Source organism: Schizophyllum commune, assembly GCF_000143185.2.
Source record: "Schizophyllum commune H4-8 unplaced genomic scaffold SCHCOscaffold_6, whole genome shotgun sequence".
Lineage (NCBI taxonomy): Eukaryota > Fungi > Basidiomycota > Agaricomycetes > Agaricales > Schizophyllaceae > Schizophyllum > Schizophyllum commune.
In genome coordinates this window covers 1,831,039-1,854,762 of record NW_026089543.1, presented here as the reverse complement: position 1 = coordinate 1,854,762, position 23,724 = coordinate 1,831,039, and the positions used below count along the sequence as shown (strand labels likewise).

At 58.5% G+C, this 23,724-nt stretch overlaps 8 protein-coding genes across 8 annotated transcripts; 1 reads left to right on the top strand and 7 right to left on the bottom strand.

Annotated features, from left to right (window-relative positions):
• Positions 1–877: 877 nt before the first annotated feature.
• SCHCODRAFT_02748823 (uncharacterized protein) lies at positions 878–3,267 on the bottom strand. The gene is made up of 2 exons (XM_050347222.1): positions 2,379–3,267; positions 878–2,328 (listed from the first exon to the last, which is right to left on the bottom strand). Exons 1-2 carry the CDS (start codon positions 2,946–2,948, stop codon positions 1,369–1,371), a joined length of 1,530 nt encoding a protein of 509 aa, XP_050200152.1. The 5' UTR covers positions 2,949–3,267; the 3' UTR covers positions 878–1,368.
• Positions 3,268–4,290: 1,023 nt separating this feature from the next.
• SCHCODRAFT_01189840 (GroES-like protein) lies at positions 4,291–6,780 on the top strand (the record flags this gene model as incomplete). The annotated part of the gene is made up of 8 exons (XM_003031630.2): positions 4,291–4,523; positions 4,578–4,650; positions 4,700–4,947; positions 5,009–5,182; positions 5,252–5,509; positions 5,797–6,111; positions 6,165–6,326; positions 6,381–6,780. 8 exons carry the CDS (start codon positions 4,291–4,293, stop codon positions 6,490–6,492), a joined length of 1,575 nt encoding a protein of 524 aa, XP_003031676.1. The 3' UTR covers positions 6,493–6,780.
• SCHCODRAFT_02626756 (carbohydrate esterase family 4 protein) lies at positions 6,727–8,771 on the bottom strand. The gene is made up of 15 exons (XM_050345371.1): positions 8,454–8,771; positions 8,376–8,398; positions 8,266–8,321; positions 8,198–8,209; positions 8,115–8,141; positions 7,958–8,050; positions 7,874–7,900; positions 7,769–7,816; positions 7,658–7,680; positions 7,547–7,599; positions 7,386–7,492; positions 7,312–7,321; positions 7,216–7,259; positions 7,080–7,156; positions 6,727–6,970 (listed from the first exon to the last, which is right to left on the bottom strand). The coding sequence occupies exons 1-15, from the start codon at positions 8,574–8,576 to the stop codon at positions 6,953–6,955; spliced, it is 741 nt and encodes a 246-aa protein (XP_050200151.1). The 5' UTR covers positions 8,577–8,771; the 3' UTR covers positions 6,727–6,952.
• A 659-nt stretch (positions 8,772–9,430) lies between these two features.
• SCHCODRAFT_02626749 (NAD(P)-binding protein) lies at positions 9,431–11,269 on the bottom strand. The gene is made up of 6 exons (XM_003032073.2): positions 10,614–11,269; positions 10,365–10,554; positions 10,109–10,309; positions 10,019–10,047; positions 9,637–9,965; positions 9,431–9,585 (listed from the first exon to the last, which is right to left on the bottom strand). Exons 1-6 carry the CDS (start codon positions 10,822–10,824, stop codon positions 9,508–9,510), a joined length of 1,038 nt encoding a protein of 345 aa, XP_003032119.1. The 5' UTR covers positions 10,825–11,269; the 3' UTR covers positions 9,431–9,507.
• A 113-nt stretch (positions 11,270–11,382) lies between these two features.
• On the bottom strand, positions 11,383–15,550 carry SCHCODRAFT_02626746 (uncharacterized protein). The gene is made up of 18 exons (XM_050345370.1): positions 15,280–15,550; positions 15,223–15,228; positions 15,074–15,156; positions 15,005–15,024; positions 14,894–14,948; positions 14,416–14,838; positions 14,089–14,359; positions 14,025–14,035; positions 13,897–13,971; positions 13,534–13,760; positions 13,321–13,480; positions 13,151–13,268; positions 12,864–13,096; positions 12,711–12,794; positions 12,610–12,662; positions 12,536–12,559; positions 11,897–12,484; positions 11,383–11,840 (listed from the first exon to the last, which is right to left on the bottom strand). Exons 1-18 carry the CDS (start codon positions 15,380–15,382, stop codon positions 11,777–11,779), a joined length of 2,598 nt encoding a protein of 865 aa, XP_050200150.1. The 5' UTR covers positions 15,383–15,550; the 3' UTR covers positions 11,383–11,776.
• An 853-nt stretch (positions 15,551–16,403) lies between these two features.
• On the bottom strand, positions 16,404–17,060 carry SCHCODRAFT_01095374 (uncharacterized protein; the record flags this gene model as incomplete). The annotated part of the gene is made up of 1 exon (XM_003032075.2): positions 16,404–17,060. One exon carries the CDS (start codon positions 17,058–17,060, stop codon positions 16,404–16,406), a length of 657 nt encoding a protein of 218 aa, XP_003032121.1.
• A 406-nt stretch (positions 17,061–17,466) lies between these two features.
• On the bottom strand, positions 17,467–19,513 carry SCHCODRAFT_02542750 (uncharacterized protein). Its single transcript, XM_050343617.1, has 2 exons — positions 19,008–19,513; positions 17,467–18,931 (listed from the first exon to the last, which is right to left on the bottom strand). Exons 1-2 carry the CDS (start codon positions 19,017–19,019, stop codon positions 17,540–17,542), a joined length of 1,404 nt encoding a protein of 467 aa, XP_050200149.1. The 5' UTR covers positions 19,020–19,513; the 3' UTR covers positions 17,467–17,539.
• Positions 19,514–19,889: 376 nt separating this feature from the next.
• SCHCODRAFT_02451399 (uncharacterized protein) lies at positions 19,890–20,107 on the bottom strand (the record flags this gene model as incomplete). Its single annotated transcript, XM_003032076.1, has 2 exons — positions 19,890–19,966; positions 20,014–20,107. Coding segments are annotated over 2 exons (171 nt in total), but the record flags the coding sequence as incomplete, so codon positions are not given.
• Between the last annotated feature and the right edge of the window lie 3,617 nt (positions 20,108–23,724).

Sequence of the window (23,724 nt, the reverse complement as noted above, 5' to 3'; positions counted from 1 at the left end):
TCATTCGCGCCTTCGAAGTTCCTTCATGCGCGCTTCGAGGCTCTTTCGCGCTCGCAGTACCTCCATTCGGAACCTTCGAAGCGGGATGGAATCAACACGCTATCACTCCGTTTGTTGGCCGCTCGTGCCCGTCTGCTGGCCGTGTACGAAAGCATCGCCCTGCGCAGTCCAGCATCGTAAAACTGGGAAGAAACGCTAGACCGAGGTACGGGACCGCGCGGGCATCGTTGACCTCAGCGTGGGTGTCGTTGACCTCACCTTGGGTGGGGACCGCTGACGAGATACGCGGGCAGTACTGCCCAATGGCGGCGGGCACCACCCCGGGCACCCCTCGCCTCGCTTCCCGCCCCAGCATCATGCAGCTCTCGCTCGAGATCGCGCGGAGCGCCACCGGATTCGGCTATGCACCTAGGATCAGCGTCAGAGTAGTTGTAACGTCTCGCTAGACGGAAGTATCACTGACCACAAACATTTCTAGCATCGATCTGGCCGCCAGACGACATCCCACACAAGTTGCGGCGATATCGCCTCCGCCGATGTGCCCTCCTTAGTTGCGCGCGCTGCCATCGCCGCCACCAGAGCGCGCTAGTATCATCCCTCCACCCAAGTGCGCTGCTATCGTCCTTCCAGTCCGCGCATTAGCTGCGCCTCCTTCCGACGCTCGGGTAAGCACCAGGCGCATTGTCGTGGGGCACTTACCTGCACGAAACAAAGCCGCATAGAAAACCATACAGGGCAAGTCAAATTGCCCTGAAGTAGGAACAACTTGCTATGAAGTAGGAAAATGCGTACCTCTTCTGACCTCCATCCCGATGCTCGGATATGAAGTTGTTTGTTTATGACCTTGTTGAAGATGCAAAAAGGCATCAAATGCAAAGCAGCTTTGAATGGAAAGGGCCCTTCGGCGGCAATGAACTGAATGGCGATGCAAAGACCTGCAGGGCGCCCCTCGAGATTTGAATGGTACCGCTGAGGATCTGAAGTTGGGCTGCTGGCAGACAAGACAAAGCTGTAGCGACCTCAGGAGATTGAAGGGCAGGTGAAAGCCGGTTTATGATAAAGGTCCATCGCCCCAGTTGAAAGTATACCGTCCGCGTGTGTCGCTATACACAATCCAGCAAGGATAAATTCAATTACATAGATACTAGAGTCAATTCCCGGTCAGTATCAAAGAACGATAAGTCAAGATCACAGACTGTGTCAGGCGCGAATGACGCCCTCCTGCAACGACTGGAGTTGTAAAGCGTGCACCCAAGACCAAGCCCACAAACGACCGGCAAGTGCGTCCATAGAACGAACGAGGCGTCTATCCCTGCATATCACCGTGCCCAAGACGCAAGCGCTGGAGCATATCATCCTCCTCGCCCATCACAGCAACCCCGCCGCCTGCAGATCGCGCGTCAACCGCTGCTCCTCCAGGGTCTCCCTCGCGGGCAGCACGATGACATTCCCATTCTCGTCCCTCTGCACTCTGCGCTCAGCTTCCGCCCGCTGGCGCTCACGCTCCGCCTCCGCCTCGTCCTCCGCCGCGATTCCGAACACGGCCTCGAGGTTCCGCCGAATCTCGCGGTCGCGGGCGAGCGCGGCGGGTGTGACGGGCTGGGCGGTTCGCGATAGGGATGAGCGGGAGGTGGTAGAGCGACGACCGAGGGACGAGCGCGGGTTGAGGCCGAAGAGCTGGGCAGTGATGTTCGAGGTGCGGGGTGTGTTGGCGTCGGGGGCGAGCATGGTGGAGGAGCGGATGGCGCGCTCCCAGCGCTTGACGCGCCAGTAACCGACGACGGAGGTGAAGAGGACGAACCAGCCGGCGCTCATGAGGATGAACGCGATCCAGTCGTGCGTCTCTGAGTTGTCGGGCTCGGCGGTGTACGAATCGGAGGGGGAGTCCATAGAGGGAGTAGCGATGCTGTTGGAGTCCTCGGTATTCCCACCGTACATGCCCATGCCTTCACCACCATACGTCCCGTTCCCCATCATCATCGTCTCGTTCATCCCGCCCATCGTCCAGCCGAAAAGCGCATCAACGGGGTCGCGCGGCGGGTTCTCCCCGTTGCTGATCCCGCGCGAGTACAGACCAAACTGGATAAGCGTGAGGCCCAGGCCGGCGCGCGAGCCAAACTTGGCGGCATGCGTGGTGTGGAGGAGGTAGGTGAGGAGGAAGCCGACGACCTGGAAGAAAAAGCTGATGAAGACGTTGATGAGGAAGATCCAGAGTGAGCCTGGAGGCAGATCGTCGACAAGGATGTCTGCGCTGGGATCGACGGGGGCAGCATGGACGGTTGTTTCGTAGTACGTGGGGACGGCATCGGCTTGAGCCTCGACGTAGGACTGAAGAAAGTGATTAGATGGATAGGGTGCACAGAGTAATGGGCACTCACTGGCGGCGTGTCCTTCTGCGCATCCTCTGGCATCACGTACGTCTCCCCGTTCGTCGCGCGCACGAGCTGCCCGCGGTCGGGCTTCGCAGTGACGTTCGCGAAGACACCATCGTTCTGCAGGCCACCACCGACCGCATGCGAAGGCACTACCTCGGTCTGGGGTAGTGGCGCATAATGCGTGGGCAGTATAGCCCCCATCGCACGGCGCAGGATGCCTAGTCGCGGTCGGGGTGGTGTTGGCAGGGCAGGCGCTGTGGGTATCTCGCCGTTCGTGTTGCCATAATCGTTGGGAAGAGCGCGCGCCGACGGTGCTGGCGGGCTCCCCGGCGGAGGCCTGTCGTACTCGTACTCGCGGTCGAAGTCGTACCCGCCCGCCAGCGCGCTGGTAGCCTGCTCCCCGCCGTGCTGCCGGTCATCGTAGTGCCTGTCATCGTAATGGTCTGCGGACTGCCGCCGCCCAGTTAAGGGGGCCGTCTCGTGGTGATCGCCGTCGTCGTCAGGCCCAAAGGCATCGTCGAGCTCACGCTCCGCGTCGGTGCTCGTCGGGATGGGGGCGTAGCGGCCGGCCATGGCGTTGTGCGGTGCCCCGCGCAGGTGCTAAGAGCAGCGTCAAGCAAGCTGTGGAGGAAGCCAAGGTAACACCGCACGAGCGGGAAGGCCCCTGAGGCTGGAGCGCGGTGGGAATCACAGAACAATCAGAACAATCAGATGGGGAAGTCAGTAGTTCGAATCCGGCAATTTCGACGTCCCTTTTCCGGTCAACTTCATTCGAGGTCTACTTGTCTTCAGACATCGAATGGAGGAAGGGAACTCGTCAGGCAGGGCCTCGCTGCTATGAAGGCAAGGACTAGGGCCGCGGTCTCAACCCCTGCGCTGGCAAGGGACAGGTGCTTGCCAGAACTCCACGCTTGACTTGTTGCCCAGCCGTAATTTGTTCCCACACATGAGGGCACTCTCCTGCGTGGGCGAAACTCCCGCTCGCCTACTGCTCGGTCTCGTCCGAATAGCCGGAAGGAATAACCTCTATTCCTTCACTCCCCAAGATCAACTGTGACACACGTGGGTCGTCGGAATTCTCCGAACTTGTGACATGGTCCCTCGTGCGAGGTGGCGGGCGACCGCCACCATCCCACCGAGCCCGTCCCGAGCCTTCCTTTCAACTTGCTTGCTCATGACATTTACTCAACCCACAAGTTCTGCCTGCTTGATCTCCAATGCTTACTCTGTCTGTTCGGGCGGTACACCCTGCATCACTGGCACTGGTCCTCCGAATCGGACGAGCTTGTACCTCGCTCTACCTACAATGAAGCCCAGCAAGTATTTTTTGTGCTTGAGAGGCAACAAACGAACCTCGCAATCGTTTGTCTCTCATTCCACTCCCCACGAAGGAAAAACGGGCCCTCGAGAGCAAAGGAGTTCAATAAGCAGTTGCTTGCCTGTTCACTGCGCAGCTGGCTGCCATTCTGTCTCTGGCCCCCCAAACCCTGCACGATATATCAACGGCCATGCGTCCCTCAACGAAGTTTTCGCGCGCGTTCACGCAAGTTGGTCTCCAAAGTGTGTTCGGTCGGCCTCAGCAAACATGCCCGATCACGATTAATGTTAGCTGACCAACTACTTCAAGGATACTGGACGTGTGTTGACCAAAGTACCGAGGCCTCCGCCCTGTCCTGAGCCACGGCTCGCGTGACTTGCAGATTCTTCCCTGCTCTTCGGTCTCATACAGGAATTCTAACAACGATAAACAAGGGTGCGCCGGGTACACGACGGGCATATAAGTCTCTCAGAGGCTCTGAGTGGGTCAACATAACATCGTCCCCTGATCTCTTGGTCGCCTTCGTACATCGCTTGTTGTCTCGTTTCGCTCAACGCCTTTTGCACCGAACCCAATAACAGCAAATCTCTCACCGAAATGGCATCCACCCTCAACGCTGTCTCCTTCACCGTCTTCAAGGGTTCGCCTGGCGGCAAGATCGTACAGGATATCACGCACCGCGTCCTTGACTATGACTCTGTGCTCGTGAAGGTTACGCACTCCGGTCTTTGCTTCACAGACGTCCACTTCCGCGAACAGAACATGGTGCTCGGGCACGAAGGCGTGGGCATTGTCGAGCGCGTCGGGGATGGTTGTAAGGACCTCAAGCCGTCAGTATATTCTCCTTTCTTTTGTCTCAATATTCGCTCATATATCCTCTTCAGCGGCGACCGCGTCGGCTGGGGTTATGTGCAGGACACCTGCGGTACCTGCGACATGTGTTATCAAGGCGAAGATGTAAGTGTCCCTTTCGCCGCTTCTCAACGTTTGCTGACCGCCTCTACAGATGTACTGCCCCCATGCCGCCCTCTACGGCATGAGCAACCTCGACGTCGGCTCCTTCGCCAGCCACGCCGTGATCAAAGAGTCCTTCCTCATCCGCGTTCCTGAAAAGCTCGACCTCCTGCATGCGGGACCGCTCTTTTGCGGTGGTGCCACCGTGTTCGAGGCGCTCAACCGGTACGGCGTCAAGTCGACGGACAGAGTCGGCGTCATTGGGGTCGGTGGCTTGGGACATCTGGCCATCCAGTTTGCGTGAGTGCCTTCGGGGACGAGGGACATGTGCACAATTGCTGACGGGTGCATGTAAACCCAGGGCGAAGATGGGGTGCGAAGTCGTTGTCTTCAGCGGTACAGAGAGCAAGAGGGAGGAAGCCCTTGGGCTCGGCGCCACGGAGTTCCATGCTGTGAAGGGTGTGGAAAAGTTCAGCGATGTCAAGCCCATCGATTGCCTCCTTTCGACGGCGAACGCGCAGCCTGACTGGAAGCTGTGAGTGGGCGTCGACCCCTAACCTCGCCATTCACTCAGTTCGTTGAGCGTACTGACCGCCCACTCTAGGTACCTCGACATCATGGCCCCCAAGGGCATCATCTTCCCCCTCACCGTCGAGCTCGGGAATTACGAGAACTTCCCCGCCTTTCCCGTCAACATCAAGGGCATCACCGTACAGGGGTCGTGCGTCGGGTCGCGCAGCCTCACCCGCAGGATGCTCGATTTCGCGGCGCGGCATGGGGTGAAGCCGACTGTGCAGACGTTCCCTATGACGAAAGAGGGTATTGAGGAGGCGATAAAGGTGCTGCAGGAGGGGAAGATGAGGTACCGTGGGTGCTTGTCGCTCAGAACTAGATTGGCCAAAGCAGGCGCTATGATATACGAGAACAGCTCGATGCATTATACTGCACTTTCTGCGCGGGAGGGAGTTTTTCGTCCTTTTGGAAGTCATCATGAGCGCTTTACAAGCCACAGACAAATTGAACGGGAAGTTCAACTAGATAATCTCCAGAATAGGAGTCAATCTTGCCACGGTCACATGCGAGCGTGGCGATCTCCGCTCGGCCCGGGATCAGTTGTCCGTCGCCCCCATCCACGACGGTCTCCAGCAGCACCGCGATGCGGCCCCTCGACATGCTGAGGTCTATCATCTTTATCTCCCTCGCCTGGGCGATGACTGCCGCCGCCCACTCGCATGGCAGCGACAACGGCATGGACATGTCGATGGACGTTCCCATCGAGCTCGCCAGCGGAACCATGGTCCCCTACCTCCACTTCAACATCTCCTTGGGCGACATCCTCTGGTTCTACGGCTGGGTACCCAAGCATGCGGGCCCGATGTTTGCCGCGTGTCTGGGTCTCTTCCTGTTGGGTATCCTCGAGCGCTGGCTCGCTATGCTCCGTGTGCTGTGTGAATCTGGGTGGAGGTGCGTCGTTGAGCTTGTATGGGTCAATCGGTCCGCTTAACCACCCCTCACAGTCTCCCCATGCCTGCGGCGGAACCTCACAAGGGCCAGCTACCATCCCAGACCGCACCGTCAACGAGACCGCGCAGCCGCTTCATCCCCTCCATAGACCTCCCCCGCGGCCTCTTGCAAGTACTGCAGAGCGCCCTCGGCTTCGCCTTCATGTTGGCTGTTATGTACGTACACGACCGATTGATAGATCCTTGAAAGCACATGCTGATATCGTGCAGGACATGGCAAGTCGGCTTCATCCTCTCCATCTGCATTGGATTGGGCGTCGGCGAGATGCTCTTCGGGCGTATCATCAGCGCTGTGGGGCGCGCGAAGGTCGCCTCTTGTTGAGGATGACCATAGATTTTGTATCAGACACAAGCTATCCCCCACACGTACGGTCTATGTGCTAAGACGTTGTATACTATCCGGAATTCACAGTTTTATCGATTGTTCAAGTCAAGCCTCATCGCATAGTAGCCTCTGTGTCCACCCTCGAGACAAGGTGAGCATCAATCATTGTCCGTCTTGAGCTTTGGGCCGCAACGTCAAACCTCCTCCCCCTCATCACGCTCAGTCAAGAACATGCAAGACCGGTTCGTTAGAATACAATACATAAACATGGAGAAGGTCCGTAAGAGGCCAAAGTACAGTTCGAAGGGTAAGTGAAGTCCAAAGTTAGGGGAGAGGTAAGTCAGAGGTCTAGTCCAAGGATCGAGGGTACAGTCCATTGAAGTTCATGAGACTCATCAAGCAGTGCTGGAGGGCAGTCGCATCGACAGCGTGCATTCGCAAGATGCGCCACGCGCATCTAGCAGGTCCACGAGGCCTGCAATGAAAGGCGTTAGTAGGCTTCTCTCCGAAGTATAGCGGGTGCAAAGATTAATGAAGGGGGATAGGACTCGAAGTGACGGCAGCACGAACAGTCGTATACGTACGTCGCGCGTGCCCGGAGCCTGAGTGCTCTGGTACGGCTGCTGGTTCAGGCACTGGGCGACGGTCACCAGGTTGTAGCCTACGAAGCAGCGTCAGTCAGTCGTACGCCACCTTGATTTGGAGGGGGGTCGGTCTCACCAGCAGCCTTCAGCTTCTCAAGAGCGTGCGGGAGGACATCGTATCTGTCAACGGTGTTAGCGCCGAGACGCTTTGGGCAGAGAGCGAGATGCGAACGCTGTCGTATCTGCAGAATACATTGCAATCATCAGCGATTAGACCAACACATAGGCCACTACTGCCAGACGCACCGTATGTCTCGTGGTTCAACAGCAGAGGTCCACTGGGATGGCCAGCAAGGTACGAGTCATAGTCGTTCTTACTCTGCGTCGGCGGGGCGCCGATCGAGTCGCCCGAGCTGTGAAGTGTCAGCGAAATTTCATCTTGAATGATGAGCGGTCAGTAGACGCACTCGAAGTTCCAAATGACGACCGACTGGCCGCGGATGTAGGACGCGGACAGAACCTGTCAGGAGGTGTTAGTCCCGCGCAACTCAAAGCAAGCATGGCGCGCAATTACTTACTTGATCGTTGTAGTTGCCGTAGGCTGGTAGAGGGTGCGGCGTCAGCGAAGGTGCGGCGGGTGGCGAGGAAGCAGCGATGGATGATGGGCGATGGCGAAGGACAAGACGTACGAGGGCGCATGAACGCTGGCGTCACGCCGACGGTCTTCTGCAGAGCCTCTAAATCGGGGAAAATGAGCATCCGAAAGGGAAGATGTAAGTTGGCCTTGAACGCACGCTCGACGCGCCACATCTCATCGTGGACTAGAAACTCGGAGTTAGCACGACTAGTTCCCGACAGCAGACTGGACGTACACCTACTTTGGTCCCATGTGAGAGTCGTCAGGTCATAATGACTCCAGGTGTGCGAGCCCAGCTGGTGCCCTTGGTCGTGCGCGTACTTGATGCGGTCGACTGCAAGGGTCGTTAAGTTATTACGACAACTGGCGCGGGGCTGCTGTCAATTAGAAGGACTTTCCGAGGTCCTGGTCGTAAATACACCCGTCTGCAGGTAGGTGTTAGTGAGGGGATCTGAGCGCGGGCCCGATTTGTGGCACGGACAATTGTTGCCATCTGGGTGAGGTGGTCAGGAATGACGAGAACTAATCTGGAACTCGAAGTGGACTCACTGAGGAAGAAGGTGCCCTTCGCCCCGGCCGCATTGAGGGTGTTCACGATGTCCGTTCTGGTGCGATGGATGTCAGTGCGTTACGAAAGGCGATCAGTACCGGAAGCTCACTCGTAATTCCACGGGCCGTCGTCCTGGATGAAGATGGGCATCAGCGACCGAACATGCATGCGCAACACGTCCACGCACGAAGGTGAGCGCAGCGTCGTTGGGGTTCACGCAGTCTGTGATAACCTGCGCCAGCTGGCGCTTCACCGGGTTTGCGAGCGCACACCCAGCAGCGATGAAAGCAACAAGGACAGAGAACAGCATCGTCGCCGCAGGTGGCAGAGCAGAAGTCTTTCCCTGGTGGCAGGAGGGAGTAAGGGAAAACCGCGAAAAGCAGAGCGCGCCTGCGCGCCTTTTATACTGCCGGCATGTTTGCAAGGATTAGCGAGGTTCGTCATGCTGCCTAGCAGGGCCGAATAGTATGCTCGACGGCGCAGGCGCCGTTCCGGGATCATCGCGCTGAGGTCGTGCTTCTCGTGACTTCCGTCGGCGCGTACAAGCGCCCGACCTCCATGACGCCTTGTATTCCGTGGAGAAGCGACGGCTCTTGGGATGCCGTGTACCGAGGCAGACAGAGGCGCGCAAGGCTTGTGGTGTATAAGCATCGGGAGTTTCGATGCCCAGGCGCCCAAAGGTGCATGGAGCCCATCTGTAAGCAATGTCGAGGGCGTACCACATGTTCTCATATTTCCATGGTCATCGGAAAAACGGGTATACAAAGTGATGGTGAGGGTGCAAGGAGCTAGTGCGCTATGGAGGATCACAAGGCGTCATCAAGCTGAATAGGAAGAAATGTAGATGTTCATACCGTAAACAATGGATTTGCAGACCCTTGTCGGCATGAAACGTGCGGGGAGGAGGCAGAAGGAACCTGAGGGATCTGCCTCGCTATGCAGCCCGAATGGTCCTTCACGAGAAGATGAGAGGATCGGGGCCGCCCGATCCATCGGAGAACAATCGCAGTGACTGAGGAAGAGCTGCGAGAGATCGCATTAGTTGGGCAACGAGTAGCTGACAGCCTGGAAGTTGCGATGGAAGATGCTAGCAGTCCGACGGAGTCGGCCCTTGAGGGACGCTCACCTGGATCTTGCCACCGCATAGTCAGCGCCGTCGAGGAATCAGATTCATAGGTGCTTAGATGGCCCGAAGCAAAGTCATACATTGTGTACAGATACTTCGAAGAAGGCCGGCACGTTTAGATATCCAGCAAATATTCCTTGAGGATCTCGTCGATCTTCGGCTCGATCTCCCGTGCGGCAGCTACAATCTCACGCTAAAGGACGTGCATCAGTGGAGAGTAGCTCGTAGGATGGAGGCTACTCACGAAGGTCCTATCCTGAGCGATCCTGCCCTTCTCGCTCACCACGAAGTCCGAAGGCTCGCGCACCTCGCAGCGGTCGACGTAGGCCCCTTGCAGCGACCCTGCGCGCTCACTGCCGGCCAGCGCCGCGTAAACGAGCTCGCGACTGCCAACCTCCGCGGTGACGGCGATTGTGGCGTGCATAATTCGCAAGCTAATTGGCATCTCGGACGGTTTGGCATCGCGGGTCAAGGTCGTCGTTGCGAGACCAGGGTTGACCGAGTTGACGATGACGGTGGGGTGAGTGGAGCGAAGACGCTCGGCAAGGGCGCGAGTGAAGAAGACGTTGAACACTGGGAGAGGGCTTGTAAAAATGAATCACGTTGGCGGGGAAACGGGACGTTACATTTGGACTCGCAGTACCGTGCCATAGGACTGGGAAGGCGATGTCAGGGGACTGAGTTTCGCTGGGATTGTGCAAGTGAGCAGAACGTACTCATATTCCGGAAGGTCTGATATCGCTTTCAGCAGTTCAGGCTGGAGGAAGATATCATCCCCATATGGCGGGACATAATAATGCATAGAGCTCGTGACAATGACCGTGCGGGGGATAGTGTGCCGCTCGCGCGATGTTCGCACCATCAGAGGCAGTAGCAGTAGGGCGAGAAACGATGGCGAGATGACATTAACTTGCATCCTGTAGTTTGTCAACAACGCGCTCAGATGTGTAGAGCCTGCGCAGAGACACATACATCTCCTCCCAGCCGTCGTTCGTCGCCACGCGTTTAGACCGCATGTACGCAACGCCTGCGTTCAGGACCAGATAATCAAGGCGATCGACGCGAGCCTGGAGTTCGTTGACAAAGTTCTTTATCGAGCTGAAGTCGGCCAGGTCCACAAGCATCAGCTCGGTGTTCTTGAGCCCCGTCTCCTGCTGGGCACCTAAGATATTGAGTCAGTAACTCCTTGAACGGATGTGATCAGGGTCAGAAACAACGTACGCTCGACCGCTGCAGCACCCCGCTCCTTGCTGCGACAAGCCATTATGACGCGTTCCGCCCCCATCGTCGCGAAGTGCTTCGCCGCCTCGTATCCGAGACCGACATTGGCACCAACGACGACGACCGTCTGGCCTTTGAGGTCTTTGCGGACCACAGGAGCATGGTACGAGAGCTGGTCCCAGAGAAAGCGGGGGAATGATAGGTTTCCCATGGCTGGCGGTTAGTCGGCGGTGTTGTTCATCGCAGACCGGAAGGTCCCCTCTATATAGCTGCGACGACGAGGACGACGTGTTCACTATGATTAGAACGCGCGTATGTTCGGCAGCGCTGCTCACTCAGCCGCGACGCTTGTTCCTGCATGGGCCTTTTCAAACAGACTTGGGCCTCCTGACACGGGCCTCTCGGAGTTTCTGCCCATCGGGGTACTTGGTAGCTCGAGCTCGCATGTTGCTCCCTGCGGAAGGACCGCGAATCCAGCGGCACCTGGCAGCTGACGGATAGAAGAGACAGCATTGTAGAATTATTATCGGCTAAGCGCTTGCATCTTTCCGAGCGCTCTTGAGGAATGGAGGGAGCTGGAGAGGGCATTTCCGTCAGAAAGCAGCCCGAAACGACGAAGAAAGCGAGGGGTGATAACCATAAGTTGCGAGTTTGTTTGGCGTGAGCCAAGGGGCGATGAGATAATCAGCGAGCTCTTTCTGTGTCGGCAAGTGCCGATGGCAAGGCATAGGTATTCGGGACCGACTACTTGAGGAAAACTTGGACTTCAGGCAGAGGCTGGTAGAATTCCCAGTTATGGTACAGCCATGAGCAACAACAACCTTCAAGTTCACAGCGAACAACGCATCTCGGGCGCTTGAACATAGAGGGAAGTAGAATAAGACTGGGCTCTATGCGATTGCTGTTGAACAAATACATGGTGTCCAGTAGCTGTAAGATATAGCGGGGCGTCGACCAGTATCCGGGACGTACATCTAGAAGCATATGATACAATTTCGGCGAGAGCGAAGACTTCAATAATGCAGCGGCCCCTGCATCCCGTGGTACATAAAAGCTCTCCAGGATGCAGGCAGCGTCTATGAGAGCGCAGATAGCAAAGTTCAGTATAGCGAGAGTCGAGGTGATGGAAGATGGATGTCGGGATATACAGTAAGTCGACAGAACTAAGACATCGGCGGCATTCCATGGTTGAGCTCATTTGTGAGATACGCGCCCCAGTCGTTCATCCTGCGATCCAACGAACGTCAGTAATGGTCCTCATATTTGTGAGAGACATTCCTTACTCGAACCCCGCGGGCGCGTTGCTCCACATTGCCATCGTATCCGTGTCGATCCCGGGCGACATGACATTGACGGACGGCGGCCCTTCTCCCGTCCCTGCCGACGGTCCGGACTCGAGTGCGGAGTGCAGCGAGTGCCCGTTGAGCGCATGCCCAAGCTGGTCGTAAAACGACGACGCCTCATTCATCGCGTACGGCCCCTGCCCAGCATGGTCCGCCGACACGCCCGCGCTCGGCCCATACCAATTTGAGAAGTCCGAGCGCGCTGGTCCAGCGTGTTGCTGCTGCTGCTCCGGCCTGGTGAAGAAGCTCACCTGCCCGTGTAGCGGAAGTCGCCCGAGCTCCTCACTATGAATAGGTAGGTTGAAGAACTGGCCACTCATGGAATGCCCGCTGGCGAGGCCGACGTCCTTGGAGACGCGCCGCGAGCCGGCGATGGCGCGCGGGCCGTGCTCGGAAGAGGCAGGCGAGGAGCGGCTTGGAGTTGCGGAGGCGGAGAGCTCCGAGTCGCGCTCGCGTTTCTTTTGAGGCTGTGGGCTCGGTGTAGGCAAGGCGAGGTCGCCAACGGAGGCGAGTTCGTAGAGGATATCCCTAAAATACAGGTCAGAGAGTGGTCCGGATACAAGGCTTCTTTCGACATACCAGAGACGACCTGCAGTGTGCCATCTATAAGGCTGCCTTAGCGAGTGTAGAACGACGCACCAGTGATGACGTACCCATTCTCGATAGACCTCAGGCACTTCATGGCTTTATGGACGTCGGCCATTTCCTGATAAATGTCAGCTCGAGCACCAGTGGACGACACCGAGATACACACCTTATTAGGATCCGTCGACAGCCCCGACCTCTTCCCACCCCAAATATTCAACAACAGCACGATCCCGGCCGTGAAGATAGCGCTCTGATTCAAGAGGGAGGGAAACCCGTGGGTAAGACCCTCTGCACGCGGAAAATGGTCCATAAGACTCACCGTCATCGACGGATGGCTCGCTCCCGTCCTACGGAGATGGATGTCGACGATGTGGATGAGGGAGCGAGCCGCGTTGGCGCAGATCGCCAGAGAGGGGAAAGAAAGCGGAGATGGCTTGCGCGGGGAGGGTATGAAGGGGCGATGGACGAGGATTTGGACGTGGTAGTATGTGGCGTAGAGCTGGACGGATTGGTTGAAGAAGACCTCATCTTCGCGGTTGGGGTCCCAGCGGACTGTGGGAAGGAAGTTAATTTACAAACATATTTGTGGGGTAGGAGAATTCGTACGGTGGTCAGGCACTGAGTCGACCCATTTGTTGAGCGCCGAGTCTAGTTCTGCGACAATTTGCTGCTCCCACTTCTGCCCCACGAAGCCGAAGAGGATCTTGGACTTGTTGATGGAGTACTGGAATAGCGTCAGCTCAGCGGCCCGAATTTCGGTAGACGAGGAAGCTTACGATGGTGCGCAAACAAATCGCCAAGAGCTCGTGCAGCTGCAGCATGGAAATGAAGAACGCAACCTCGGACGGTCGCCCCGGCGGCTGTTTCCACGCTTTCTCTGGATCCGGATGGTCCCAATATTCGTCGTCGCAATCCATGGGGTAGTCGAGATCGAAGCTACGGCGCAAGTAAGATTATCGCAACTGTGGTAAGAAAATGTGGATACTTACTCCTCCTCCTGCGTCGCGCACGGCCTGCCCAGCGCGCCACTGCACGCGCGGTCCATGAACACAATGACCCAAAACGCGCGCTTCCAGAGCTCGTCCTCGATCGTGAGCGGCTTCTTGGACACGCGCCGCCGATGCGCACCCACGTCCTGGGCCATGCGAACGGCAATACCGATCATCGTCCAGCAGGCTTGTGGCGCGGAGGTCGCTTGGAGGAAGGCCACGGAGAGCTGCCGGAGGAGTAAGATTAATTCGAGCCGCGGGTGAAACGGACGGCAGGGAATATGGGTCGTGGGTCAGGCAGTTGGTTGGGTGACACCGGTGGGTCGAAGGAAGGGATGAGTGTGTTAGAAATTGGAAACTTACCATGTAGAATTGTAAATCATGAAGGGTAGGCGCGGTGAACATGGATCGCTTAACGATCTGCACTTGATTGAACCACTGCGGGAGAAGCTGGTAAGCATTGGGCGGCGTTCCGCCAACGAGATACCAACCTTCCACCCGGCTTCGCGTGACAAATGAGTGACAGGGATTGATGCATGGGTAAGCATGACTCACCGGAGTGAAACGATGTCGAACCCTCCAGTAGGACCCGAGGGTCCTTCGTGAACCGCGCGCCCACGGCGCACACCAAAAGCACGATGGGGGCGAAGGATTCATCGGCAAGATGCCGTCGAGCAATGAGCTGCGCGATGAAGGTGGGTTTGTGGAGGAGGGGCAAGTAGGTGTTGATCTCCTTGAAATACAAGTCGACCAACGCGTAGAGGAGACTGTCCTCGGGGAACGTATAGGTCACGTATTCCTTCTTGGTCATGATTTCGGCCTCCCACTACGGGAAAAAATCGTTGAGTCCGACCTGCCACCGGGATGCTCGAAAGTGCGTACGGGATGTAGCTGCCAAAATTCGGGCCGTCGCGAGCCGAGGCCGCGCTCCCAGAAATCGCTACTAGGCACCGAGGTCAGCTCGCCCTTGAGGTCGACCGCAGCTTGCACGAGCATGGCGCCGCTCGAGCGCCCGAAGAAGCGGATATCGTGATCCTCGAACTTGAAGCGCTGCATCTGCTCAGTCATCTGCAGTGAAGAGTAATCGTTGTCCTCTGGCTCGATGTCGGTGCGCATTTCTGCCATGATGCGCTGCGTGTCTGGGGCCGTGCGTATAAGGTTGGTGGTGAGCTTTGCGGCAAGGGGATTATCGGGCTGGGACCCCACGAGGGGGCTGGGGTCCACCGGGGGCGGGGGCTTGTTGGCCCAGTGCTCCCGCCCAATGTCGTCGCCAAGTTCATGCGAAAAGTCAGCGTCTGGACAGAGCTGGAGACACATGTCAGAGGGTGGAGGGAGGGATGCCTTGAGGCCAGACACGAACCTGCCGGAGAAGCTTCTCCATCTTCTCGAGACGATTCTCCAGGCTTTCGACGTAGCTGTCGTACCATTCTCAGCATCGTCTCATGCAGGGGAACGGGGAACAAAGACCGACCTCTTTGGGGGTCCGCGTCTCTGTGTGATCGGTAAGCATGGCGTCTGGGAAGTAGATGTGGCTACGCGCCTTTGCTGTTTGTATGTACGTGCACTCGTAGCCGTAGGCAGAGCAGTTGGAGCATGGTTTCGAGTTGGACTGCACGCCGTCACCTAAAGTTAAGGGGGAACGATGGCAGGCGTTAGCCTTTGGATGCGCGCCCCTTTTGAAAGACTTACATCGTACTGGGAACTGTGTCAATCACAAAATGAGGGGGACAGTAGTCGTTCACGCACTCTTCTTCCGTCTACACTGATCGCAGGCGCGTTGCACGCGCCGCTTCTTGTAGTCCTGCCCATCGTCTGCGTAGTCGCGCCCGTCGTCCTCGTTCGAGGACATGCCTATAGTATAACGTAAGGAATGAAGATGAGAGTTCAGAACAACGCGTGAGGGCACGCTGTGCGCTCAAGTGTGACGAAGATTCGTGGACTAAATAGAGGTGGCGTGGAGGGTCGAAGAGCACGGATGATCGGGGCGATTAAATCCGGTGATGCAGGCTTGTCAGGGTGATGCGCGACCGCTTCCGTCAACTCAGACCTCGTCACCCACCCGCCCCGACGCGTAGCCATCCGGCGAGGCGCCGATTCGCAAAAAATCAACCTGCTTTCCCCCATCCCTTGCCAACGTATTCTCATCATCTTCCGACCATTCCGGTAGCTGTGCAATCGAATGCCGGTACGTGACATTCGATTACAAAATCCCGTGCCGACTCCCGCTTGCGCGGGGACTGCGAAGCTTCCGGCGCATCGTCAGCAAGCTCCAGCCCAGTATCCCACCTCAGTTGAAAGAATGTGGAAAGGATCGCATTTCCCGGAGAATACTATGATACCTGGTAGTACACGGTGAGACCTAAGAGACTATAAACATGACACCGATAGAAGTCAGAGAACAGCCCGGTCGCCCTGGTCGCCGCCGGACGCGGGGAGACAACCGTAAATTATACGAGTACGAGGGAAGAGTCGTCGAGGTCATTAACTTGGTGGAGGCGTAAGGTGTGAGGAGGATGTGGGGGTAAACGGCACTCCGGCGCACGGTAAGCGGGCGAAGACGGGCGGCTCGTCGTCAATGGTGGTGAGGATGGAGACTGGCTAGAGATGGCGAGAATGGGAAAACAGGACAGGCATGTCCGCAGGATAAATACACAGTGTGATGAGAACCACATTACAATGTCAGCGATGAGATGAAGATGCGACAGAAACCAGATGCGAGGGATGCGTACAAGACGTGGATGAAATGGCAAAATGCGGATGAAGGCGGCGGGGCGGCGCGATACCGTCCAGCCGGACGTTGAAAAGGACGAAGAGGAGGCGGACGTTGCCTCCGAGAGGGCGGCAGCGAATAGCCCCGCCCCTCACTGAGCTCACCACCAACCCGTCTGGTGGAACTCGTCGCCCGCCCAGGTGCGGTTACGCGCAAGGCGCATCTCGCGACGAATGTCTTCCTGCTCCTGCTGCTGCTCGGCCGGGTCCTGCTGCCGCGGGGCGGTTAAGCGGACGACGCTCGGTTGCGCGGCAATGGTGGGCCGCGCTGGAGGCTGCTCGAGGATGCCACTCCGCGTCCGTGGCGGCCCCATATTATCACGTCTTGCCAATTGCCGTGACCAAAGCAGGTTCTGGCGTACGCTTTCCGACATCTCCGTGCGCAACATCAGCTGGCGCGTGGTGCGAGGCGACGAAGGTTCTGGAGGCGGGGGCAGATTATAGGGGTAGCCTAGCGGAATTGGCGCAGCGGGCGACGGGTCGACAGTCGACGTCGGTCGGGCCTCCGTGTTTGTGCGCGTCGGGGACGGAGCTCGAGAATGGTTGACCGTAGTCATAGGTTGTATTCGCGGGCGTCGCGGTTGCCTAGCCGGAGGGGGTGGTGGTTCATGCGCATGAGAGGTACCAGCCTCCGCGCTTGATCGGTGCGCCGGCTTCTTACCCTTCCCGACCAGAGCGGCCAGGCGCTGCTGCGCCACGCTCTGCGATAGCTCCACGCGATCACCACCATCCTCCTCCTCGCCCGTATCGCTCTCCATGTCCTCGTTCTGCGGACGCCCCTTGGGCCGGTAACCTCCACCGTGATGCGGCGCCGCCGGAGCGGCAGCCTTGGTATCGAGCCCAATGACAGCTTGCGACGTCGAGACCGAGGACATCGGCAGCGCAGCCGCGCTCTTGCTCTTCTCCATGACCGGGGGACGATGGAGGAGGGGCGGCGGCTGGGCGGCGCCACGAACGTCGACCATAGTCTGCGTTCGGCGCATCTCGATGATCTTCGAATCAGGCTTCAATAACTGAGATAGAAGACCCGTCCGCGGCTGTTGCGCAAGGTTGGAGTAGCTGCGCGATGGCAGCTTGGTGAACAGATCCTTATCGCTCTGCACACGCTGCAACTTCTGCGCCGCCGCATCAAGGACGTTGTTGGTGCTCTTCGAGCTCGTCAGCGGGGGCCGACGCGGCTGGTTACCGCGAGCTGGCGGAGGTGGGGGAGGGGGCGGGACCTATGATATTGATGAGATCAGATATGCTGCACGATCGAGATACGCACCTCTTCCTCCGAGTCCTGCTCATCCTCCCATTCGGACTCGTCCTCCGTTGAGGAATCGTTCGCCTCCTCAAGCTGCACCACCTTACGTGGTGGCTGCTGGCGCTGACCCTGCTGTTTCAGAGCCTCAGCAAGAACGTTTGGCGGCGGCAGGTCGCGCGACGTCGGAGCACGGACAGTGGGCGGGCGTGGGGTAACATCAGCCTCCGTCATGGCCCTCACCTTAGCCTCGAGCGCAGGCGCCGTCGGCACGCGGACATCCTGGGCCTGGGGTACTTGATCCGGCGAGCGTCGGGGCGGAGGCAAAGTGCGATGCGTACTCGGCTGCTCGTGGGGAGCGTACGGGGCGGCGTGGAGTAGCCCAGCCAGGCCGCCGATCACTGGCCTGCTAGGCACGATCGCCTCCCGCGCGGGGGAGACGGTAGACTTGGAGTCGTCCGACTGCGGCGAGCCGATGTCGAAGCGGCTCTTGCGCACGTACGTCCGCGAGGGGGACGGTGGGCGGTCAGGACGGGGCACTATCCGCTTCGTCTCGGCCAACTTGCGCGCCGCTGCCTCCCGCTCCTGTGCGTCACGCTTGATCTGTGCCGCGCGATCGCGCTCCTTCTGCAGCTCCTGTTCCTGGCGAAGACGAAGTTCCTCGCGGCGTACACGTTCGCGCTCCTTCGCCTGTGCTTCCGCACGTTCCTTCTCCTGCTGCTCCTGTCGTTCGCGCTCGCGCTGTCGCCGGTAAAGCTGCTCCTGCTTCTCCCGCTCCTGGGCAGCGAACGCCATGATCCTCTCCTTCTGCGCCTCCTTCTCCTTCTCTTTCTCGCTGCCCGTACTCCTGCGCACGACGCGCTTGTGACGCGGCATGCGGGCAGCTATTCGCTTGCCATGCTTGGCACTGAGCTTCTTCATATGTCCAGCGGAATGGACAGACGTCGAGGGCGCAGTCGTGGCCTCCTCCTCGTCGTCATCCTCCACGACCTCTTCCTCATCGGCCAGGGGTGGCCGCTTGGACCCTCCTTCGCTCTTCGATCTCCTCATCGGCGTAGGGCTGTCCTTCGCCGGGGGCGAGGTGTGCGCAGTCGACAGGGTCGCGGTCGACATCGTGGTGTCAGGCGCGGTCGTCGAGGCCTCGCTGGTGTCCGAGGCCGCATACGATACCGCGGGCGCCATTACTGGAGCACTGGTGGCCTGCACATCCGAGACCGTCCGCTTGTCTGAGATGGGTTTCGGATTTGCGGTAGATTGCGAATGTGCTGGACTGAACGCGCTCGCAGGCGCGCTCGAAAGAACATGCGCAGGCGTCACCGGCGACGCGACGGGTGACGTCAAGCCAGTAGGCATAGCCTGCGTCGTACCATCCGTGGGCACGGATTTCTGGATCGGGATGTTAGCGTCGGTTGATACGCTGCTCGCCCGCGCTGATGCGGGGCGGGGAGTTGAAGCTACGTACCTCGGTAGGCATTATAGATACAAGCGTCGGAGGACGCAGATTGTCGCCGTGGCTGACCTTAGCGGGCTGGTCCTCGATCCGGTAGCGAGGCTCGACGATCTCCGTCGTTGGTGTCGCAGGGGGCGTGGGATGTGGCGTGCGATTGGGCGTCGAATTGACGACCACGACGCGGGGGAACGAAGACCGATCAGAATTAGATGACGGCGTGGATGACTTGGATGAGGTGTTGGATGCGATCCTACAATTCTTCGGCGATGATTTGGACGAAATAGGCAGGGCGATCCTAACGGAGCTTCCGGCAGAGTCCGCTGAAGAGTCCAAGCGCACAATCGCGACCGTCTGCCCGCTCGCTAAGCCGTCCGTGCCCTTGCCTGCGTGGTTGCGGCGCCGTTCGGATGGACACGTCCCAAGGCGGAATGCATGTGCACCTTGGAGGGGCACGCTGGAGGCTATGCAGTCGCAGATAATCTTGCCCACACTTTGTCCACCGAAAGCCGGACCTGACGCTGGCGAAGTTGAAAGGGTTACAGGATGGAAGAACGGGGGTGAAGGAGAGTCCTGACTGGATGATCCGGACGATATCGATGATTCAGGTGAGGGAATCATCGATCGAGGCGCCCGTTCTGCAGATGAATGCTGGGAGGGTTCAGGTGCGCGAGAATCGTTAGTGGATTTGAGGGGCAGCGTGGCTTGTGCGCGGTCAGCGGGATGGAGGGATGGAAACCGCAGGTGAAGCTCACCATGCGATTGGGGGACGGGCGCTGCGAGCGCAGGCCCCTCGCTGGGCAGTCGCATCTTGTTCGTCGGCTCGGGAGAGGGACTAGCATCATCGGGGGTGGGTGGTCGGTATGTGGACCTGGCCTTAGCGGGCGTCCAGGTTCGTTCTCGGTGCCAGAGGCGCCAGGAGATGTTCTCAAGGCGCTCTCCATCGCGAAGGGCATATTTACATTGCGTGAAAACTGTTTTTCGTCAGCTATGGCATGCGGAAGCTGATCGTCTCACTCACCATGCCAGAGACCTACGAGCGCATCGCTGCCTTGAAGGTCCCTGACGTGGTCGACCGTCAGGGAGAGGACGGGCGAGGGAAATGGGACGGTCATAATGAGGTTGCAGTCGAAGTGGTCCGTCTCGAGCAAGCAATGTGCGTCGGGGTCGCCACCTCCGACTCGAGCCTGCTTGGCGGAGTCGCTCAAGTTCCGGAGGGACCTGCTGACGGTGTACGCGCCTGTAGGCGGTGGCAGGGCGGAGCCTGCGTCGTGTAATGAGGACGCTGAGCTCGGGGACGCAGTGAACGATGAGCGCGCGAGTGTGCTCGCCGTGCGCGGCGGCGGCGTTACAGGAAGGAGAGTAAGGAAAAACAGAGGCCGCTTGACCAATTATCTTTCCGCAGTGTGCCCGGCCCGACAGTCACCGAGCACAGCCGCACGTGCTTGCCGGGCACGTGCCGTAATCAACTTGCGCGGGCGTGGGGACGGAACTGATCAAGCGACCTCGACCGCGCCACCCAGATCCTGCAGGTGCGGGGTCTGTTGTCGTGCAGGGATTCGTCGGTCGCCCGCCCGGTCAGCTGCTCGCATTCTGGAGCCCAATCCGTCCAAACGGTCTTATGAGCTGTAATTCCGTCCAACTGACCTCCCGGTCGCGACTATCCCAACCGGAGCTTGTGCTCTGACAGCGCAACGGCCGTACCACCCCTGCCTCGCGGCCATTCGCCAGGCCCTTGCAGGCCCGCCCCTTGCGCTCTGCATAGGTACCTCAGCCGCGAGGCCCGTACAGCAAACGGTTACCCGTGATCACGCTTCACAGCCACGCGCGTCTCTTTCCTGCCACCTGGATCCTTTTTCCCGATATTCGTCGCTTTGTACAGCCCACGTCAAGGCCGCAGCCCGCGCAGAGATCCGCCTTCCCCCGGGCTCGCAGGTCTCTCAGAGAACTCGGCGAGTGCCCGTCCTCGGCCGGGCTCACGACATCCCTGCCGACAGCAACAATCCTGCCGACGCAGCTGTCGGGAACTTGAGGTGCGGGGTAGGGAAATCAATCTATTCCCTGGGGAATCAAAAGCGCGAGTGGGGTAATATAAGTGGTCACGGTACCCAAGTTGACTTCCACTTTACCGAATCCAGGCGCACGTCGCCGTCGTGCGCGCACTGGATAGGCTGTAGGATGATTCTAGGGGTTATAGAGGGTAATTCTGGGGAGCCACCGTGCTTCATTCCCGGTGTGCAACGCAGCTGCGGGGCGCTACAGCCTCAGGGAATTTGTGGGGATGCAAGAGCAACTGTGGGGAATAGAGAATAGAGAACGTCTGTGGGTAGCTTCTCACCCGTTGCTCAAGCTTCCCACTCGACCGTGCTTCGTCTAATACCGCCCCATTGATCCGCTCAACGCCCGCCTTTGTATAACATCCGTCCTCCTTGAACCCTGCCCTCGACGCCGCGAGTGTCAGGTGACACGAACATGTACCCTGGTGTGCTGAACCATGCACCCCGGTGTCCTTGTACCATGATACACCCCGGCGTACTCGAATAGGCCAGTCCGTATCGTCGCTCTCCATGAATTGCATGCAAGCTTGTGCAGCCCCGGAAATCCCATGCAAGTCTATCGAGAGAGCAACAATCATCTTGATCCTGATACCCTTCCTGCACGGATCCCGATGTCGACGGGAATGAGATGGCTGGTGCACGGCGGCCGGACGAGATGGCTGGCGGCGCGGTGGTACGTACGCGTGTATGGAGTGGCATACACGATACGCGTAGCGCCATGGAATTCATGAGTGAACAAACGCATGCCCTCACGCATGTTCCGTCTCAACAACCAGAGCATCCCAATTCGGGTAAGTCCCAGAACAACACGCCGCGGATCGTCCTCAGGCAGCACGCCGTCGCCTCGTTGCAGATCACGGTATGCCTGTGTAGCCAAGGTCTCCTTGTTGTGCAACACAAGCGCTTGACGAAGTTCGTATGAGTCACGGCGCTAGATGAGGTTCATCTGGGTCTCAGCGCCTGACAACATTCGTCGTCTCGGCGCTACTGTAAACAGCAGCGCGCGAGCATCCCCGCGCCAAATAGCAAAGCGCGAGCCTCGGACGCTATATAGCACTGTTTGCACAACATCAGCGTTTGCTGAAGGTGAGACGGCCCATACGAAGGCGAGGGCTCATACGAAGGTGACACGACCCAGACACGACAGCAGCCAAGCGCTCGGCGCGGTATAACACCTGCTTCAACCTCGCCAAATCAGCGCGAGATGGTGAGAGGGCTGTGCCGGCGCGGGGAATTGTCCGGTGCTGGACGCGCGGGGGATTGCCCCATCTTGGCTGCGCTCAAAGCCTACTGCGCTGGGGATGCCGTGAAGGCGCAACAAGTGTGTCCGCAAACTCGCACGGCCGCGGACGCTCACTGCGCAGGGGATGTATCTGCCGATATTCGCTGCACAGGGAAAGGGCCCGGCGACTACGGGTGCATACGTCGCTCGCGGGTGTCCATGACCTCGCCGTAGACGTCAAACCACTCCGTTCACATACCATGATGACTCAACGCTCGGTTCAGTCCTTGCAGACTGTGGGGCGCTGGTAAATCTTGGGTAAATCCCTGATGGCTAGGCATGGTGTGCCACAAATTCTTCCTGTCAGCAAACACAACTTGACGGACGGGCACCGTTCATATACGGACAACTCGCCTCATCAAATAATAGTCATGAGGCGCACCGAAAATCCATGTCCGCGGACGGCCACGTCCCCTTGCGTGAGTGGGGGAGTTGCCCGAAGTCGCTGGTGGAAGGGTGGCCCAGATACACCTGCGAAGCTGTAGCCTAAGCATTCTTGAGGGAATGTCCCAAGGGTCTGCGATATCACGAGGACGTTGTTCACGTCGTCGGGTGGGCCGGGGAGGCCCGATCCCAGGAGAGTTTTGATCTGAGAAGAGCTCCTCCAGCATTTCCTAGCCCCTCGACTAGGAGTTACGGTCTTGATTGTGTACGGACAAACACCTATTGTCGTCAATTCCGAGTGGTCGATGCCTGGCACATGGACAAATGATCAGCGCACGACGAGTGCTCGGTTCGCGACGGCCCGCCAAATGATTGGTGGGCGATGAGCGCGCCCATTTGGTCCACATCGACCAACCAGTGCCATCCAGCTGTACACCCACCGGGAGCTGTCAATTGAGTCAGTTGCCGTCCATTTAGTAACGATAGTGAGCTTCTCACTCATGAATACTCAATCGTCAACGTCTCGCTGCATACCGGGACGCCTCGACGCAAACCGGGAGCGCCACGATACCCTAGGAAATCTACCCATTCATTTCCGATGCTCGCCAGCACTGGGTAGAGTGCAGGTGACCAGCGGACGCGTTCGTAGTGTCCAAAGGGAGTATTCTGGGAGCAGGTGACCGCAGGGCGTAGTCGGGACGACAAAAGGCGTAGTCGAGAGGCAGCTGACCTATTGATGCGTCAACGACACCCACAGGTGGGCGTCAGCGCCTACAAAAGGTGGGTGATCGGAGGAGGAGATAGCGACGAATTGAAGACGCACGAGAAACGCAGCTGACTAGCAACGGCTACCCAAGTAGACCGCGGCGGTCGAGGAGCGGAGGTGGACTGAATTGTGGCAAAGGGCGCGAGTGAATGAGAAACCAAAGCGCAGCTGACTAGAAGACGTGGTCAGCGTGGAGGACAGAACTGGTGGTGGTTGTCGTGTCTGACAATCGGCCTGGACTGG

Bases quoted from the DNA above. Each gene is read 5' to 3' on its own strand.
- SCHCODRAFT_02626756 (XM_050345371.1), bottom strand. From the start codon at position 8,576: ATGCTGTTCTCTGTCCTTGTTGCTTTCATCGCTGCTGGGTGTGCGCTC. The intron at 8,051-8,114 runs GAAAGTCCTTCT...CGACCCTTGCAG, and splicing joins TATTTACGACCAGGACCTCG to TCGACCGCATCAAGTACGCG. The intron at 7,157-7,215 runs GTGAGACCGACC...GCTGCTTCGTAG, and splicing joins TGAGAAGCTGAAGGCTGCTG to GCTACAACCTGGTGACCGTC.
- SCHCODRAFT_02748823 (XM_050347222.1), bottom strand. From the start codon at position 2,948: ATGGCCGGCCGCTACGCCCCCATCCCGACGAGCACCGACGCGGAGCGT. The intron at 2,329-2,378 runs GTGAGTGCCCAT...CACTTTCTTCAG, and splicing joins CGCAGAAGGACACGCCGCCA to TCCTACGTCGAGGCTCAAGC.
- SCHCODRAFT_02626749 (XM_003032073.2), bottom strand. From the start codon at position 10,824: ATGGGAAACCTATCATTCCCCCGCTTTCTCTGGGACCAGCTCTCGTAC. The intron at 10,310-10,364 runs GTATGTGTCTCT...GACAAACTACAG, and splicing joins AACGACGGCTGGGAGGAGAT to GATGCAAGTTAATGTCATCT. The intron at 9,966-10,018 runs GTAACGTCCCGT...GCCCTCTCCCAG, and splicing joins ACGGTACTGCGAGTCCAAAT to TGTTCAACGTCTTCTTCACT.
- SCHCODRAFT_02626746 (XM_050345370.1), bottom strand. From the start codon at position 15,382: ATGTCCTCGAACGAGGACGACGGGCGCGACTACGCAGACGATGGGCAG. The intron at 12,663-12,710 runs GTGTGTATCTCG...GACATTTATCAG, and splicing joins TGTCGACGGATCCTAATAAG to GAAATGGCCGACGTCCATAA. The intron at 12,560-12,609 runs GTACGTCATCAC...GCAGCCTTATAG, and splicing joins CTGAGGTCTATCGAGAATGG to ATGGCACACTGCAGGTCGTC.